Here is a 17,378-nt window from a genome sequence, read left to right as displayed (position 1 = left end):
AACTCCGCATACTGGAAGCCAGCAAGTGTATGGGGTCATCAAGAGAGAATGCGCGCTGTTTCGGGGCCTACCTCTCGACGGCATCAATGCGCACCCCCCACCCCCCACTGATATGAGGCCCCGCTTGCTAGATCAACTGGTTATTAAAAACAAAGCTCAATATTTCTCTAGCCATCGCTCATCGTCTCTTTTTAACCAAATCCAGTGGCTAGCCTTCTCCACTGTAGTTTGGATATCGGTCATGGTGGTATTTATCTTACGATGAGTTAGGCCTAACGATAACAGCAGTCGTCTCACACTGTGTCCTACAAACCCTCTACATCCAACTTCGATTAATTGAAACACAAGCAGTATATTTCAACAGAAATATGGTAACAAAATGGTAACAAATGCCTTTTAGCAATGGTTCTCACACTGTCTTGTGTCACTCATCAGGGAGCTCTCTCTTTCTCAATTTTTTCATTGTCCATTTCTTTGTCTCTCTTTCTGGATCTCACAAACATATACCTACTTACAGCTTTTATTTATTAATGGTATTAAAAGGAAACAATGTTACAAGTATACATATACACATCCACATACACATTTACAAATGGAAGAAAGTAATACAAATTCACAGCATAGGCTTCCGATTGGGCCTCATTAACCTTATGCCATTTCATTTTTTTTTTTTTTTCGCCCTTTCAAAGCCTCGCCAGGCTCATGGGCCCAGTTTCCTGGTTTCTATGGCGTATATGTTCCCCCCCAACTGGACGGGACACCAGTCCATCGCAGTGTTACTCAAGAAACAGGAAGAAAGAGTGAGAGAAAGTTGGGGCGAAAGAATACAAGGGTGGCCACCACCCCCTGCCGGAGCCTCGTGGAGCTTTAGGTATTTTCGCTCAATAAACACACACAACGCCCGGTCTGGGAATCGAAACCGCGATCCTCCAACCGCGAGTCTGCTGCCCTAACCACTGGGCCATTGCACCTCCACATTTCATTTTTAAGGACAGTATATTGTGCCTTCAGGGAGAATCAAGGGACTATGTAGAGGCTCGTCCGTTGGTTCGTGACACAAAAATATTAGCAGCATACGGGAAGTAAAACTTTTGCTACTGCAAACCGATGAAGTTTTAGGTCTCAGTTCGAAGTTTTAACTCTTTCTTCTAAACCGTCAACCACAACTATAATTATCAACCTTTTAGCATTTAAACTGGCCATAACCGACCAAAATATTCTCCCTGTTTTATATTCAAACTGGTCATATCTGGTCTTTCAAACCTACCCTACAGAGTCATTTTAAAAATAAGCAATCACATCATCAAAATCTTTAAGCTATGAATTAATGAATAATTAATTTAAAATTATGTGAATACTAATGTATTCACATAAGCACTAATCTGAATACTAAAGGGTGACATATATAATTCATTCGCACGCACACACACACACACACAGGCACACACACAGGCACACACAAATATACTGCAATTCATCACATCTACATAATTATTTATATTTTCTCTTATTCGTGTTTTCGTATTTTTCAAACAGTCTCTGCAGGATTGTCGTTAATGTGGTGATTGGAGAATCTTTTAAATATCTCAATTTTTGTCACCATCAGATGACTCAAAGAAACCTCCTGTAAGTACAAATATTTTTATCATTTAAATTTATTACAAGGGCTGGCTGTGAATTTCATAGGTTGACCAAGATACTCTCAAGCAATGTTTCTCAACCTTTTTATCCTTGTGTAACCCTTAAAATAAATTACGTCTCAAGGAAACCCTGCACAAAAAAAATTATATACTGCATCATTCTCATATCTTTTTCATCGTAGTTCATGTGGTAAATATCATATATATATATATATATATATATATATATGTATGTATGTATTGAAATTTGTTGCCCTTTCAAAGCCTAGCCAGGCTCATGGGCCCGGTTTCCCGGTTTCTATGGCGTATGTGTTCTCCCCAGCTATACGGGACACCAGTCCATTGCAGCGTTACTCAAGAAACAGGAGGAAAGAGTGAGAGAAAGTCGGGGTGAAAGATTACAACAGGGGTTGCCACCATCCCCTGTCGGAGCCTCGTGGAGCTTTAGATGTTTTCGCTCAATAAACACTCACAATGCCCGGTCTGAGAATCGAAACCATAGTCCTCCGACCGCAAGTCCGCTGCCTTAACCACTGGGCCATTGCGCCTCCACATATTGGAATTAGCATTAGCTTATCCCACGGAACCCTGGTTGAGAAATGCTGCTCTCAGGGAATGTAACCAAATGAGGTTTTATTTTACAACATAGAACCCTTTGCAGTTCACACTTTTCTTACATCAGTGTTGCAGTGCTTGGTTCCCATTGGGGAAGAAACTTACATCATGTTGCTCAAAGACATGATCAGCAGCAGACATGACATCATCATCATCATCATCACTGTGATACTGCCTCCCAGTCAAGTGTTTTTTCGTATTAGGGAACAGATGATAGTCAGATGGGAGCCAAATCAGGAAAACAGAGAAGGTTATCAACTTGTTCAGAGCCAGAGTCTCACACAGCAGACATTGAAACCAAGGATTTGTGGGCTGGAGGAGCATTGTCCTGATGAAACAAGACCCCTTTCAATCAGTTTTCCCGGGTGTTTGGTCTCGATAATCTTTTGTAACTGCCTCAGCAAGTTGACACGATACTCTCCATTGATGCTAGTCAATAAATACCTTTTGCATTCCAAAAAACTGAGGCCATCACCTTCCCTGCAGATCAAACGATTTTGGCCTTCTTTGGAGCAGGTGAGGAGGGGTGTTCTCACTGCATCAACCACGTTTGGATGGTGCTTTTTACATGCCACCGGCACGGGGGAGCCAGTCAGGTGGGACTGGCATCAGCCACAACTACAATTTCCATTTTGATTCTGATTTTTGATTTTTGATTTTCTATTTTCTCTTTTTTTTCTCTCTCATTCTCTTTCTTTCCCTCTTCTTTTCAACAGATCTAAAGATTCTTTATACATCAAGAGGGAGAAGAAAGAGATACGAATCAAGAATTATCTGAAAGCCAAGAATGAAACTAGGTCTTTTTGTCTTTGTTGTTGCTGTTTTTATTGCTGTTGTTCTTCTTCTTGTTGTTGCTCGCTTCTGTTGTCATTATTGTGGCTGTTGTTGTTGTTCTGTGATCATAACTTTGTATTCAGTTTATAAACAAAATGATTTCCGCTCATAACATTGGTATCAACGGCTTTGGCCATATTGGTTCTCTTGTATTAAGATGGGCCATCATGAAAGGGGATCAAGTTGTAGCCATATATGATCCTTTCATTGACTTGGATTACATGGTCATTATTATTATAATAATTATTATTATTATTGCATTTGCACAGCTTCTAACGCTGAAGATGTACTACGGTGTCAGCTGTTCACTACCAGTGAACTAAATAACACCTCTTATTTTTCGAGCACCTTCTGGAGTATTCGAGTGGTTCTAAGCAGTGCTGTTTTCTGCAAGTGCCCCACCCTTATTGCAGCCCCTATTTGTTCCATGTACTTCTCGAGATTTTTGCTCACTGTTCCCAGGGCTCCAACAATTATTGGTACTACTGCTACTTTTTTTCATCGACCACAACTGCTTAACTTCCCAAGCTAACCTGTCATATCCCTCGACTTTTCTTTCTCCCTTATCGCATACCGTGTTGTCAGCTGAGCATGCTATGTCTATGATCCAGCATAGTTTGTTTTCTTTCTCAATTCAGACTATGTCTGGCTTCCTATTCTCTATCTCATGGTCACACTGAATCATAACATCCCACAGGATCTTTGCATTATCATTTTCGATGATGCCTTCGGGCTTATGTTCTTACCACGTTTTTGCTCTGCCAAATCCATACTTGTTGTTGTTGTTGTTGTTGTTGTTGTTGTTGTTGTTGTTGTTGTTGTTCTTATTATTATTATTATTATTATTATTATTATTATTATTATTATTATTATTATTATTATTATTATTATTATTATTATTATTATTATTATTATTATTATTATTATTATTATTATTATTATTATTATTATTATTATTTCAGTCATCTTGGTAACTTTGTCCTGCTGGTCTACCAGATGATCATAGAGAACCTCTATCTTATCTGTTTGGATCAAGTAAAGTCATTTGTGAAGAACATCCTTCTGCAAAACGTGGGAGAGCAACATGATGGCTTCTTTGCTGTAGAACTGACATTCCAAGAAGGTTAGACGGTGACGCTTTCCTTTTACAAACTTAGCTTTTAGGTGTTTCAGTCGTTTGTGTTTGCTTCTGTGCACAGGTACATGTGTGTGAGTGCTTGTCTGTATGTGCATGTCTGAGTCTCTGTGTGTGTTTTGTAAGCAGTATGTACAGTCTACTATACACATGTTACATGGTGTTTGGGATAAATCTGACACTCTGTAGAAAAGGAAAAGAAAACAAAATATCTCATTCAACAATAAAAGTATTTTTTAAAAATCCAAAAAAGGATCAACTAGATTGTGGCTGGGAAATAACAGTTTACTCAAAGTAGGTACCATCAGCTTCCACAATGGTTTTGAAATGGCTCTAGAACTTGGTGTAAGTATTCCTCACTGTCTCTGAGAAGATTTTTGAACACCTTCTTGATCTTGGTCACCAGCTCAGACTTTGGTATTTTTCTTAACTGTGCCCCATAGATAATAATCCATGGGATTACAATTGGAGGAATCAAGAGACCAGAAATTGGGGCTGGTGAAATTGCAGAAATTCTCTGACAACCACTTCTGACTCTTTTTTTTTTTTCTTAGGAGATGAGGAATTTTTTAAGAGATGAAGAATTAACAACAAACAAGATGAGGACAAATATCCGTTGACTGTAAATAATGTACTTCTGACTCTTTCCAGAGGTATGGCAAGGAGTCAAATCCTGCTGCCACACATATGGCCTTCAAGCAGCAATTCTCTTCACTTAGGGTCTGACCACAGTCACTGGCAGCTTCGTGTAGCTACCTGAAGTGAGCCTAAGGCCCTGTTCAAAGGTGTGGGGATGAATTCCAGTATGTGGATGTTGAAAGAATGCCTGCTGTGTCCCTTTGTGCAAGCCATAGCTTTGTAGTCTCTGTTGCAGCTGTCCATGTCAGGTCTTACAGCTTTTTTTAAATATTCCATCCAAAAAACAAACTTGCTTTTCATTCTCTTTTCTTCCATCAGGTCGCCTTTCCATCACATCACCTCTCGAAGTGTGCAAAGACTTTCTTGCAGAGACCCTCAAACGCTGCTATTCGTTGCTGTGCTCCCAAATCATTCCTCTGGACAGACCGGTTTCTCCCCCCTTCAACATCTTAACCAGCCACCTGGATCTTAATTGTTCAACATCTTACACACACAAAATATCAATGTAAGTTAAAAGAGTTCTATAATTTGCTTGAAGCATTGTAATGGGTAGGTAGGCTCAAGCGGGGTTGTGAGCTTAGAAATTTGCTTTCCAGCCATGCAGACTTGAGTTCAGTCCCATGGCATGGCAACTTGGGCAAGTGTCTTCTACTAAAGCTTGAGGACAACCAAAGCCTTGTCAGTGGATTTTGTAGAAGGAAAATAAGAGAAGCCTGTCTTAGATATATATATGTATATTTTTGTGTAAGCATGTGTGTGTGTCTCCTTGCCATGACTTTATGTGATAGTTGTAAATGAATGTGACTGTTGTGCAAGCGGTGTCTTTTGTTTTCAGTTTTGTGTGTAAACATGCTCTGGCCATGGGGAAAATATTATCTTGCCTGGAAACAATTGAAGGTTGGCAACAGGAAAGGCATCAGGCCATAGAAAATACCTGCCTCAACAAATTCCATCTGACCCATGCAACCATGGAAATGTGACTTAAAGTGACTGCTAAATGATGGTGGTGGTGGTGGTGGTGGTGGTGGTGGCATTGGAAATGGTGATGACAATGATGGTTGCAGTGGCAGTGGTACTGGTGGTAGCAACAGTGGTGGTGGTAATAGAAGTGTTGATGACGATGATTGCCATGGTGGTGAGGGTGGTGGTGGTGGTGACAGCAATAACAATGACGACAACAATTCCAGTGGTGGTGGTGGTGGTGGTGGTGGCAGTGACACTGATGACGAGACGATGATGCTGACGTTGTTCTCTCCTTTGCAGGTGCATCACTACATTTCTACAGAACAACCCCCGCCTGGTTTCCAAATGCTACGACACGAGTAAGTTAAACTTGCCTTACACTAACCATTCTGATGACTCCAATGAAACAATCAAGATGAACGTGCATCTGGAATCACTCCACAGAGGTAGGACTGGCACTACACAGCTGTTGGTACCCCCTGGGGTACTTACAGTCAGGAAGCTTGGCAGCATGCAAGTGTGATTGAGAGAGAGAGACAGGCTTAAGAAGGTCGTTTCTCGGTTGCCTGATTATCCTTTATGTTATCTTTAATTTGTTTCAATTGCTGGCTACGGCCATGCTGGGGCACGGCCTTGAAGGGTTTAGTCGAAGAAATTAACCCCAAATACTTATTTTGTATTTTTAAAGTTTGGTACTAATTCTGTTCGGTCTCTTTTTGCCAAATGACAAAGTTACAGGGATGTAAGCAAACCAACATTGGTTATCTAGTGATGTGAGTGTGGAACTGTGGGCACAAACACAGGTACAAGTACATACAAATTTGCATGTAAAAGGAGATTGTCAAAATGAGACAAAAGACTGGTTCAACCTGCATTATTATGATGATGATGACGATTAAATTTCTTCTTTCTTCACCTCCTCCCATTCAGATTTACCAAACAAGCAGGAAGATAGAATGGGGGTAGCAACCCCAGAATTCTTTCAAACCCGAGAAGAAGTCCTTCAAATTATTGGCAAAGGATTTCTCGGACAATACAATCCTCTCACCGCGGAAACCCTGGAAGACAAAGTCTTGCAAGAGTGAGATATATTTTTCAAAACGTTGTTGTTGTAGCAATTGCTGGTGTGAGTGTTGTTAATACGTATATAACAATTGTTGAAGTTGTGTCATTGTGGATATCAATTTTGTTTTTGTGCATATTCTTGTTGCTGTTTTTAAGCAGTTGTCATCATCATCATCATCATCATCTGATCATCAATATTTAATGTCTGTTTTCCATACTGGCATGAGTTGGACGACTGGACAGGAACTGGACAAGCCAGGAGCCACACCAGGCTTCATAGTTTGTTTTAGCTTGGTTTCTACAGCTGGATGCCCTTCCTGGTGCCAACCACTCCACAGAGTTTTATACATCAGCAAATGTTGTGCATAATTTAATATTCCCTATCAGTGGTACCCCTGCAGCCAAGATTTGAACACTTAGTACATGCCTCACTTCCTAATATGGCTGTTGCCAGTGTCTCGTGGTCACTGCCACTGTCCTGTAAATTTTAAGGTGTTTCCATTATTTTGTCAAACCTCTATATGTATATATATATATATATATATCATGCCGGGTCTGCTGTGCGTGAGAAGACCCGGCAAGCCAAGTGAGATCGTTGCCAATGCCCCTGGACTGGCTCTTGTGCGGGTGGCACATAAGATGCACCATTTCGAGCATGGCCGTTGCCAGTACCGCCTGACTGGCCTTCGTGCAGGTGACACGTAAAAGCACCCACTGCACTCTCTGAGTGGTTGGTGTTAGGAAGGGCATCCAGCTGTAGAAACTCTGCCAAATTAGATTGGAGCCTGGTGTTGCCATCCGGTTTCACCAGTCCTCAGTCAAATCGTCCAACCCATGCTAGCATGGAAAGCGGACGTTAAACGATGATGATGATGATGATGATGATGATGATGATATATATATATATATAATTCCTGTCATATATATTTTTGCAGCCCAGAGTTTTTAAAGACACTGGCAGTACAAAACCAGTTGATGGATGAAGCCATAACTCAGTTAAAGAAATATGTGTCCAACTGTAGCTGGCTAGAACATATATATCAGTTTTGTAAAGAACTTGAGGATGACTTGGTAAATTTAAAAACTATGTCATCAGAAACAATACAGGTGAGTTATCTATCTGTTTGGCAGCACTTTGTCTGTCTTCACATTCTGAGTGCAATTTCTGCAGATTCACATATTTTTTGCAGCAGTCCTTCAGTTTTTCTAAACCTTGTTAAAGAACTCAGAAGGTTGGGCCTCCAACCAGGCTTTTCATGATACCCTTAAAGCCAGGAAGTTCTCAGCACTTCCTTGTATGTATATATAAGGAGGTGCTGAAATTTTCCTGGCTTTGGGTTAAAGAAAACACAGGAAGATCAGTTAATAATGATTTTATTCAACATATTCTCCTCTCAGATTCACATATTTTTTGCAGCAGTCCTTCAGTTTTTCTAAGCCCTGTAAAAGAACTCAAATGGTTGGGCCTCCTACCAGGCCTTTCATGATACCCTTAAAGCCAGGAACTTTTCAGTAGCCTAACTCTAACCCTAACCCTTTTCGCACAATGTTGTATTTTAATTAATTTTTTTGTTTTTCTGTTTTTCTTTTTTTTCTCTCCAGGAAAAGCTTTCCATGTTGGACATGTCGAAGGAGGCAGTTTCTTGTTGCTCCAGTATCACAAGCGACAATCGAATGGTCTGGCTCAACTGCTCGGGGATCCAGCAATACCTCATCCCTTGGATCGATGCCATTTATCAGCAAGTAACGGATTTTGTGATCAACAAAAGCAGCGAGAACAGTGTGACACTGCAACAAAGAATGACTGAAATCTCAAAGGTGTGTGGGTCAGCCTGGGTATTACGTATTGGGGATGGTGTTTATGTTTTGACTTTTTTACTTGTTGCAGTCATTGCACTGTGGCCATGCTGGGGCACCACCTTGGAGAACTTTTAGTCGAATGAATCGACCCAAGTACTTTTTGTTTTTTCAAGCCTGGTGCTTATTCTATCAATCTCTTTTGCCAAGCTGCTAAGTCACAGAGACATAAACACATTAATACTGGTTGACAAGCAGTGGTGGGGGACATTCTCATATACACACACACACATACACATATGCATGTATACAATGGTCTTCTTTCAGTTTCCGTTTACCAAATCCACTCACAAGGCTTTGTTTGGCCTAAGGCTGCCCAAGGTGCCATGCAGTGAGACTGAACCTGAAACCATGTGGTTTGGAAGCAAACTTCTTAAGCACTTGTACATATATTGTTATTATTATTATTATTATCATTGTTATTATTATTATCATTATTATCGTTAGCATACCAGGCAAAATGCTTACCGGCATTTCATCTGTCTTTACGTTCTGAGTTCAAATTCCGCTGAGGTCGACTTTGCCTTTCGTCCTTTCAGGGTCATTAAAATAAGTACCAGTTGTATACTAGGGTTGATGTAATCGGCTTACCACTTCCCCCAAAATTTCAGTCCTTGTTCTTTTAGTAGAAAGGATTGTTTTACACAGACATATTTTTGTCTGCCAAACTCAATTTAGTTCTGTTATCACAACAGGGACACTGATATACTGAATTAGTTATATAATGTGGAATTTTTCCAAGAATAAATCAAGAATTCTTCACTGCCCTCCAAATTTTGAAGAATGGATTTAAAAAATATTACAAATATTAAAATTAAATGTATGAAATTTTTGAAAAATTCCAGTTTTTCTTTATTGCATTGTCTACGTTTTTTTATTTTAGGCTCTCTTAGAAAAACCAGGAAGTCTTGCAGAATTTGTTGATTATGTTCAGTTGTACAGGAAATACCTGAAGGATATTCCTCAATGTGAAGATGCAATTGAGTACACAGAAGATTTGTACTATGTAAAGTCAGATTACAGCTATGTCTCGTTGTTGTTGTTGCTATTGTTGTTTTTGTTGTTTCTGCTGCTGCTGCTGCTGTTGTTTTTTTTGTTGTTGTTAAGGCAGTGAGCTTAGCGGCATTTTGTCTGTTCTGAGTTCAATTTCTGCCATGGTGGCTTAGGCTTGCTATGGCTTCTGATGTGCAGACATGCACTCAAGTTGCACTACCTTTGGCAATTTACCAGTTGGGCATGGTGTGTGTGTGTGGGGGGGGGGGCTAATTGACTAACCCCTCCCCTCAAATTTAACTGATCTTGTGCCAAAATAAAAAAAGCATTATTACTATTTTATTATTATTATTATCCTTGTATTTGTATACAGATATTTTAAAATTCGTTATTGTCATATTTCTATGAACAGATAATCAGTCGATATTTCCGGGAACTGACCATTGAAGAGTTCAAAGCGAACCACACTTTGTGGAAGCAATGGTCAGAATTTCAGACACAAATGTCGGACGCCAAAAGTTTTGTCAACACACAAACACCATTGGCCATTGCGGAATCAGATGAAAGATTTAAAGTAAGATTTCACTTATAATTGTATGTCACTGTTATACAGGGTGTCCACAAAGTCTGGGTACATGGAGTAAATAAAGTCATAACAAACAATTAAATATAAGAAATAATAATTTCTTAAAGTATGTGTTAATCCCCATGTACCCCAGACTTTGTGGACGCCCTGTACAAGGGATGTATGCAAGGAATGCTAGATATGTATGGGTATAAGTTATATGTTTTTGTATGCATTAATGTGTTATTTCTTTACTGCCCACAAGGGGCTACACACAGAGGGGACAAACAAGGACAGACAAACGGATTAAGTCGATTATATCGACCCCAGTGTGTAACTGGTACTTATTTAATCGACCCCGAAAGGATGAAAGGCAAAGTCGACCTCGGCAGAATTTGAACTCAGAACGTAGTGGCAGATGAAATACTTATTTCTCTATTGCCCACAAGGGGCTAAATATAGAGGGGACAAACAAGGACACACAAAGGGATTAAGTCGATTATATCGACCCCAGTGCGTAATACCGCTATGCATTTCGCCCGGTGTGCTAACGTTTCTGCCAGCTCGTCGCCATATGCATTAATGTGTGTGTGTATCATTCCAGAATATCAATATGCTTTTTGTACTCATTGATAGACTGCATTATTCTCCTTTCCCATCATGGTTCCTTCAGGTTATGTTGACGTTTACCTTTGGCCTTCAAACCTAATTTCCTGGCTAAAAAGATTGAGATTGCATTTATCAGATTGTTGGTGTCTGTGATGTGGCCAGTCCTGATATCCCCAGTGATATCATTTATCTTCCTGACCCATTCATTGAGTTTCTTTCTACCTACTTTTTTAAACCCCATTTGAAAGCTCTGTTCAGCAGAGGTCCAAATATCAATGATTTCAATATAAAACGGATATCTGTTCCTTGGTTCTCTCATCGCTTTCCTGATCAATAATCTCAGCCTCATGCTCGTTTCCTTCCCTTAATTCCCCTTCCATAGTTTCCCTATCTTCATTCTCTTCCTCATCCTTCCATTTGCCGCTGGTCTTACCAGCGCAATGGCCCAGTGGTTAGGGTAGTGGACTCGCTGTCATAGGATCGCGGTTTCGATTTCCCAGACCGGGCATTATGAGTGTTTATCGAGCGAAAACACCTAAAAGCTCCACGAGGCTCCGGCAGGGGATGGTGGCGAACCCTGCTGTACTCTTCCACCACAACTTTCTCTCACTCTTACTTCCTGTTTCTGTTGTGCCTGTAATTCAAAGGGTCAGCCTTGTCACACTGTGTCACGCTGAATCTCCCCGAGAACTACGTTAAGGGTACACGTGTCTGTGGAGTGCTCAGCCACTTGCACGTTAATTACACGAGCAGGCTGTTCCGTTGATCGGATCAACTGGAACACTCGACATCGTAAGCGACGGAGTGCCAACAACAACAACATACTATCTCTAAGCATCTGTCTCTTAATGCTTTCCAGTTCAACTAGAGATAACTGTTCATTCTTTCTGATGGCTCTAACTTGGTCACACAGATGCCCTATACATTCTTTTCATGCTCTATACATTCTTTTTAGCAGTCTTTTCATTACAGTAGTTCCATTATTATTATTATTATCATCATCATCATCATCGTCATCATCATCATCATCATTATTATTATAGTACTCTTTCTCTTTCTCTCTCTTTTTCTCTGTTACAGAAATTGGAAATTTGTGTCACTTTGTTACATCAGAAAGCAATGGGGGGTAAGTTTTTGGACCCAACGAATCCTCCTTCGGCCATAGTGAATGAAATCAAAGAGGTACTTATATACTTGTTCACATTTCAGAAAAATATTTCCTGATGAAATCCAATGTTGTCTTAAGACACGAGCACACTTGGCAGTTGCTTAGGGGCCCAATTCTGATCTGTATATGCTATGGCTTACTGTCAACAAATGAATACCATAGGGCCCTGTGTACTGATTGCTGCTAAAATGGCCCTGGTGAAAGCACAACGCTGACCCTTATTTCCAAGTTCTGTGTTGCTGCTTATTTCTAGCTCAATACCTGTAATTTTCTACTGGGTTCTGTTTTTTTCATTCTTCCAGAACCAATAAAATCAGTTAGTTCCCATCCTGTGTCACCTTTTATTTTTCAAAAGCTGTCAATACTTGTTTCTTAAAGCATATATTGTAGGAGCACGACGAGGGTCCCAGCTGATACGATCAACGGAACAGCCTGCTCATGAAATTAACATGCAAGTGACTGAGCAATCCACAGACACGTGTACCCCTAACATAGTTTTCAGGGAAATTCAGCGTAACACATAATGTGATAAGGCTGGCCCCTTTGAAATACAGGTAATACTCATTTTTGCCAGCTGAGTGGACTGGAGCAACATGAAAATTTAAGCATTATACTGTCCAGGATAAATAAAAGTCAACTTCATTATATTTTTCCTGTAAAAACCTGTTCTGACATTAAATAAGTCAACTTCTGGTGCAAATGTTTACATTTGCACATCATTTTCCAATTAAAAAAATTTCTTAAAAATTCTGGAAACAATTTACTTATGTAATTTACGCATCCCCTAAAGTTTATTTTTGTTTTGCGAAAAAAAGTGTGTAAATTACATGGGTTTTTACGGTAAATATACACAGAGTATCCCAGCAGGTGCTGTATGAGCACTCGGTTATAATCCAAGTTATGGCTAACCCTATTGAGTTGTAAGGAGCATCTAGGATTACTCAAGGTAAGCTATCGCAATGTATTTCATCTGATTCACTTTGCTAGATTTATTTATAATAAATCCTGGATTCACTTTGCTGGATTTTTGTCTTTCCTTAGATCCGTCTTGAATTCCAAGAGACTCAAGAAAGCCTATTAAATCTGAATAAATGGAAAAAAGCTATCTGTGGTGAATCGTACGATCTGAGTTTCTTAAACGGAATGGTCACCCAAATGGATGGCCGCTTTGACCTATGGAAATATCTGAGAAGCACAATAGAACACACAAGTGAATGGAAGAGAATGTTGTTCAAGAAGGTAAATAGATGGAAACCGTGAATAATATTCTGTTGTGTCTGGGGAGAGTCATTTTCTTATTGTGCCTTAAAATTTAACACACTCACCGTTAAAATTTCACTTATTTCTTATTTTTATTTTCCTAAAATTTTCGTTGCATCTTGCATTGCGTTCTGTTTTTACTGCAAGATGCAACGAAAATTTTAAGAAAATAAAAATAAGAAATAAGTGGAAATTTTAACGGTGTGTGTGTTAAATTTTAAGGCACAATAAGAAAATGACTCTCCCCAGACACAACAGAATATGCTTCAACACACGAAATCACATAAAAAATCTTGCAAACCAAATCCAAAAACGAAATGAATAATATTGATGTTATTGTAGGATGCGTGGCCTGGTGGTTAGTGTGTTGCACTCATGCTCATGGGATCATGGGTTCAATTCCTCGACCAGGTGGTGTGTTGTGCTTTTGAGCAAACTTCTTATCTCACATTGCTCTGGAATCACTTTGACACTTGACATGTGATACACTTGTGCACCTGTTCAGGTGACAATTGCTTTGATGGAGAAGAGTGAGCTGATGGTTATGATGATGATGATGAATTTTACAATTTGTGACGTTGTACCTACCCACCAGTTCTTATGTTAAACTGACATGTTACGATATTTTACAGATGAACGTTAACCAAACACTACAAAAGATAGAAGAATGGAAAACCGCAGCGCAGACGCTCAAATCATTGCTGCCATTTGGCGATAGTGTCTTGAAGTTTTGGGAGCAACATTTGGACAATTTCATGAGACCCTTACCACTTCTGGAAGTCATGTCCTCTCCATTCCTCAAGGTAGGTGTCAGGGCTGATGTTGCCCCTTTCTAAACACTGTGGCATTCTGGGATTGAAGCCATGGTGACAATAAGGGGGTGCTGAAAAGTTCCTGGCTTTGGGTAAAAGAAAAAAAACAGAATGGTTAGTTAATTGTGATTTTATTCAGCATATTCCCCTCTCAGATTCACACACTTATTGCAGCAGTCCTTCAGTTTTTCTAAGCCCTATAAAATAACTCAGAAGGTTGGGGGCTTCAACCAGACCTTTCACAATACCCTTAAAACTAAGAACTTTTCAGCACCTCCCCATATTAAATAGCTTCAAGTAAATAGTTAGTGTTGTTGTTGTTGATGTTGTTGTTGTTGTTGTTGTTGTTGTTGTTGCTGTTGCTGTTGTTGTTGTTGTTGTTGTTTAGCCATAGGATTATTCTGATTGAATACTTTTTTTTCCTTCACTTCTCTTCCTCCAAACTATTATTCTCTTCATCCACCACAATCCTCATCTCTAACCATCTGTCACGCCTCTTTCCATGCTCCACTGCACTTAGTTACCAACTTTCCATTTCTGTTTTTCTATTCTCATTCTCTCATATTCTTGTAGTGAAAAGGCTCATTCCACTTGTCACATGGGTGGAGTGAATCATTATTACTAATTCCTTTGTTAAAAATTATCTACAAAAAATTGGTTATACTTCTAAAATACACAAAATATTCGAACAGTTTTCTTTTTATACAATCCCTAATAATTAATTATAAAAATATAAGATTTTTTTAAACATCGAATAGCCATGAGAGTCCCCAATTAGGTATTGAAGGGGTCCACAGGCAAAAAAGGGTTGAGAACTACTGGTCAAATGCAATGCTTATTTACTCTTTTACTCTTTTACTTGTTTCAGTCATTTGACTGCGGCCATGCTGGAGCACCACCTTTAGTCGAGCAAATCGACTCGAGGACTTATTCTTTGTAAGCCCAGTACTTATTCTATTGGCCTCTTTTGCCGAACTGCTAAGTTACGGGGATGTAAACACACCAGCATCGGTTGTCAAGCGATGCTAGGGGGACAAACACAGACACACACACACATATATATATACATATATACGACAGGCTTCTTTCAGTTTCCGTATTCCAAATCCACTCACAAGGCTTTGGTTGGCCCAAGGCTATAGTAGAAGACACTTGCCCAAAGTGCCACGCTGTGGGAATGAACCCGGGACCATGTGGTTGGTAAGCAAGCTACTTACCACACAGCCACTCCTGCGCTATTTATTCACAATATTTTAAATTAATCATGCATTGCTATGAAATTGCAATGATTGCCAGAACCTCCTGACTGACCCTCGTACTGGTGTCACATAAAAGCACCCATTACACTCTCGGAGTGGTTGGCATTAGGAAGGGCATCCATCTGTAGAAACTTTGCCAGATCAGATTGGAGCCTGGTGCAGCCTCTAGCTCACCAGTCCTCAGTCAAACCATCCAACCCATGCCAGCATGGAAAGCTGACGTTAAACAATGATGATGAGATGTGATGGTTTATTTTTAGAATGACATTGTAGGTTAGGTACAAAAAGCCAGATCTGGCTAGTTTGAGCATAAAATAGGTAATATATTTAGACTGAATACAGCCAGTTTAAATGCTTAAGGGTTTGTAAAATAATCACCTGATTTTGAATATATGTTATTATTTTTTTTTTTAATCTTACAATTTCAGTCCCGCCATTGGCAGTCCATGTTTGATGGAATGGGAGCTGTGTATGACGTTCAGAAGGATTACATCGTTGAAGAACTGATATCTCTAAAGTTGGCCAAACATGAACAGACAATCATGGCCATTTATCGTACGGCAGTTGCTGAACATGACTTAAAAATACGGCTGAAGAAAATGAAGCATGAATGGGAACAGTTGCGGTTCAAACTTTTCAAGTACATCCCAGAGAGTATGAAGGATCTAAGTAAGGGAAAAAATTTGTTCTTCCTCCATGGTATCCCGTTAAGCAACATGTTCTGATCATAGAGGCTAAAAAGAGTACATTGGAAAAAGACAGAGCTATTTGGGTTAAGCTGGCAATAGCAGAGATGGACAAAGACAGAGATGGGTGATGAGATAAAGGTGAGAGTGGGTGAAGGGTGGCAATTGAGATGGGTCAGAGGAGAGAGTGAGTGATGGCTGGCAGCACAGCACAATAAGATTGGATGTATTGATTAGAAATATAGTAGTGGCCTTATGCAGCCTCCTATATCATATTTGTCCATCAGAGCGCAAGGACTGATTGGTCAGCTTTAAGGATGACCGAGGACTTGCACGGTAACTTTGCTTAAAGTGAAAAAGAGTTGTGTCGCTTTTACTCTCTCATGTGTGTCCATCTGTAATCCGGTGGCAAGACTAGGTCAAGGTAGCTGGGGGTAGAGACAGATGCAGGGGATGACCAAGATATCTCTACTCAATGATGTATTGCTGCAGCCACCTTCCCCTTTGTGGAACCATGAAGGTTTCTTCTGCAGAGTCTGCCAGATCCAGTTTTCAAATGCAGAGGTAAGCAAGCCCTTTCATGCTAATTCCCCCAAAGCTGGGACCGTGATAGGTGCTATTTCCCTGGGTCAGAGTACACGTGGAAACGGTAGCAGTTCCACACTCCTCAAAACCCAAGAACTACAGGATACAGGTTAATGTCATACCCCGGACAAGCATCCTATGTATAGATCTGCTGAAGGGCAAGTGCACAGGTATGAGTATAGTGCAGTCAGCGGATGTGAAAGAGGTTGTGTTCTTCATGGTCACTAAAAATACATTGATAGATAAATTGGCTAAGGAGGGCATTCTGTTATGGATGTCCTTCTCAGAGAGTTGTGAAGATTTTCTAATGTTGTACAATGATATACAAGACAGCATCATTTGTGGTGGCGCCACAATGAAATGGATCCAGTAAACTCTGTAAAATGGTTGGGAAATTGTTGAAGATTTTTCAGTGTTGCTGAGGACATGACAACCTCAGAAAACCATGCCAAAGCAGACAGTAGAACTTGGCATAGTCCTCTGGCTTTCCTGTCCAACCCATGCCAGCATGGGAAAATGGACGTTAAAGGATGATAGTGGTGGTGGCGTTAGGAAGGGCATCCAGCTGTAGAAACTCTGCCAAATTAGATTAGAGCCTGGTGTTGCCATCCGGTTTCACCAGTCCTCAATCAAATCGTCCAACCCATGCTAGCATGGAAAGTGGACGTTAAACGATGATGATGATGATATATA

General features: G+C 40.1%; 1 protein-coding gene across 1 annotated transcript in view; it reads left to right on the top strand.

Annotated features, from left to right (window-relative positions):
* LOC106879165 (dynein heavy chain domain-containing protein 1-like) overlaps nucleotides 1–17,058 on the top strand; it is a 37,204-nt gene extending 20,146 nt beyond the window's left edge. Inside the window, exons 14-28 of the mRNA XM_014928610.2 lie at nucleotides 1,537–1,626; nucleotides 2,972–3,052; nucleotides 4,052–4,212; nucleotides 5,182–5,368; nucleotides 6,127–6,272; nucleotides 6,757–6,907; nucleotides 7,827–7,998; nucleotides 8,494–8,709; nucleotides 9,632–9,754; nucleotides 10,154–10,315; nucleotides 11,996–12,097; nucleotides 13,125–13,322; nucleotides 13,976–14,146; nucleotides 15,843–16,083; nucleotides 16,832–17,058. Of these exons, the coding sequence (XP_014784096.2) occupies nucleotides 1,537–1,626; nucleotides 2,972–3,052; nucleotides 4,052–4,212; nucleotides 5,182–5,368; nucleotides 6,127–6,272; nucleotides 6,757–6,907; nucleotides 7,827–7,998; nucleotides 8,494–8,709; nucleotides 9,632–9,754; nucleotides 10,154–10,315; nucleotides 11,996–12,097; nucleotides 13,125–13,322; nucleotides 13,976–14,146; nucleotides 15,843–16,083; nucleotides 16,832–17,058 (2,428 nt within the window). The remainder of the gene's footprint in view (nucleotides 1–1,536; nucleotides 1,627–2,971; nucleotides 3,053–4,051; nucleotides 4,213–5,181; nucleotides 5,369–6,126; nucleotides 6,273–6,756; nucleotides 6,908–7,826; nucleotides 7,999–8,493; nucleotides 8,710–9,631; nucleotides 9,755–10,153; nucleotides 10,316–11,995; nucleotides 12,098–13,124; nucleotides 13,323–13,975; nucleotides 14,147–15,842; nucleotides 16,084–16,831) is intronic.
* The last annotated feature ends 320 nt before the right edge of the window (nucleotides 17,059–17,378 follow it).

Source organism: Octopus bimaculoides, chromosome 27 (genome assembly GCF_001194135.2).
Source record: "Octopus bimaculoides isolate UCB-OBI-ISO-001 chromosome 27, ASM119413v2, whole genome shotgun sequence".
NCBI classification, from domain to species: domain Eukaryota; kingdom Metazoa; phylum Mollusca; class Cephalopoda; order Octopoda; family Octopodidae; genus Octopus; species Octopus bimaculoides.
The sequence above is the reverse complement of the archived record's forward strand: the minus strand, read 5'-3'. Positions and strand labels throughout refer to the sequence as shown.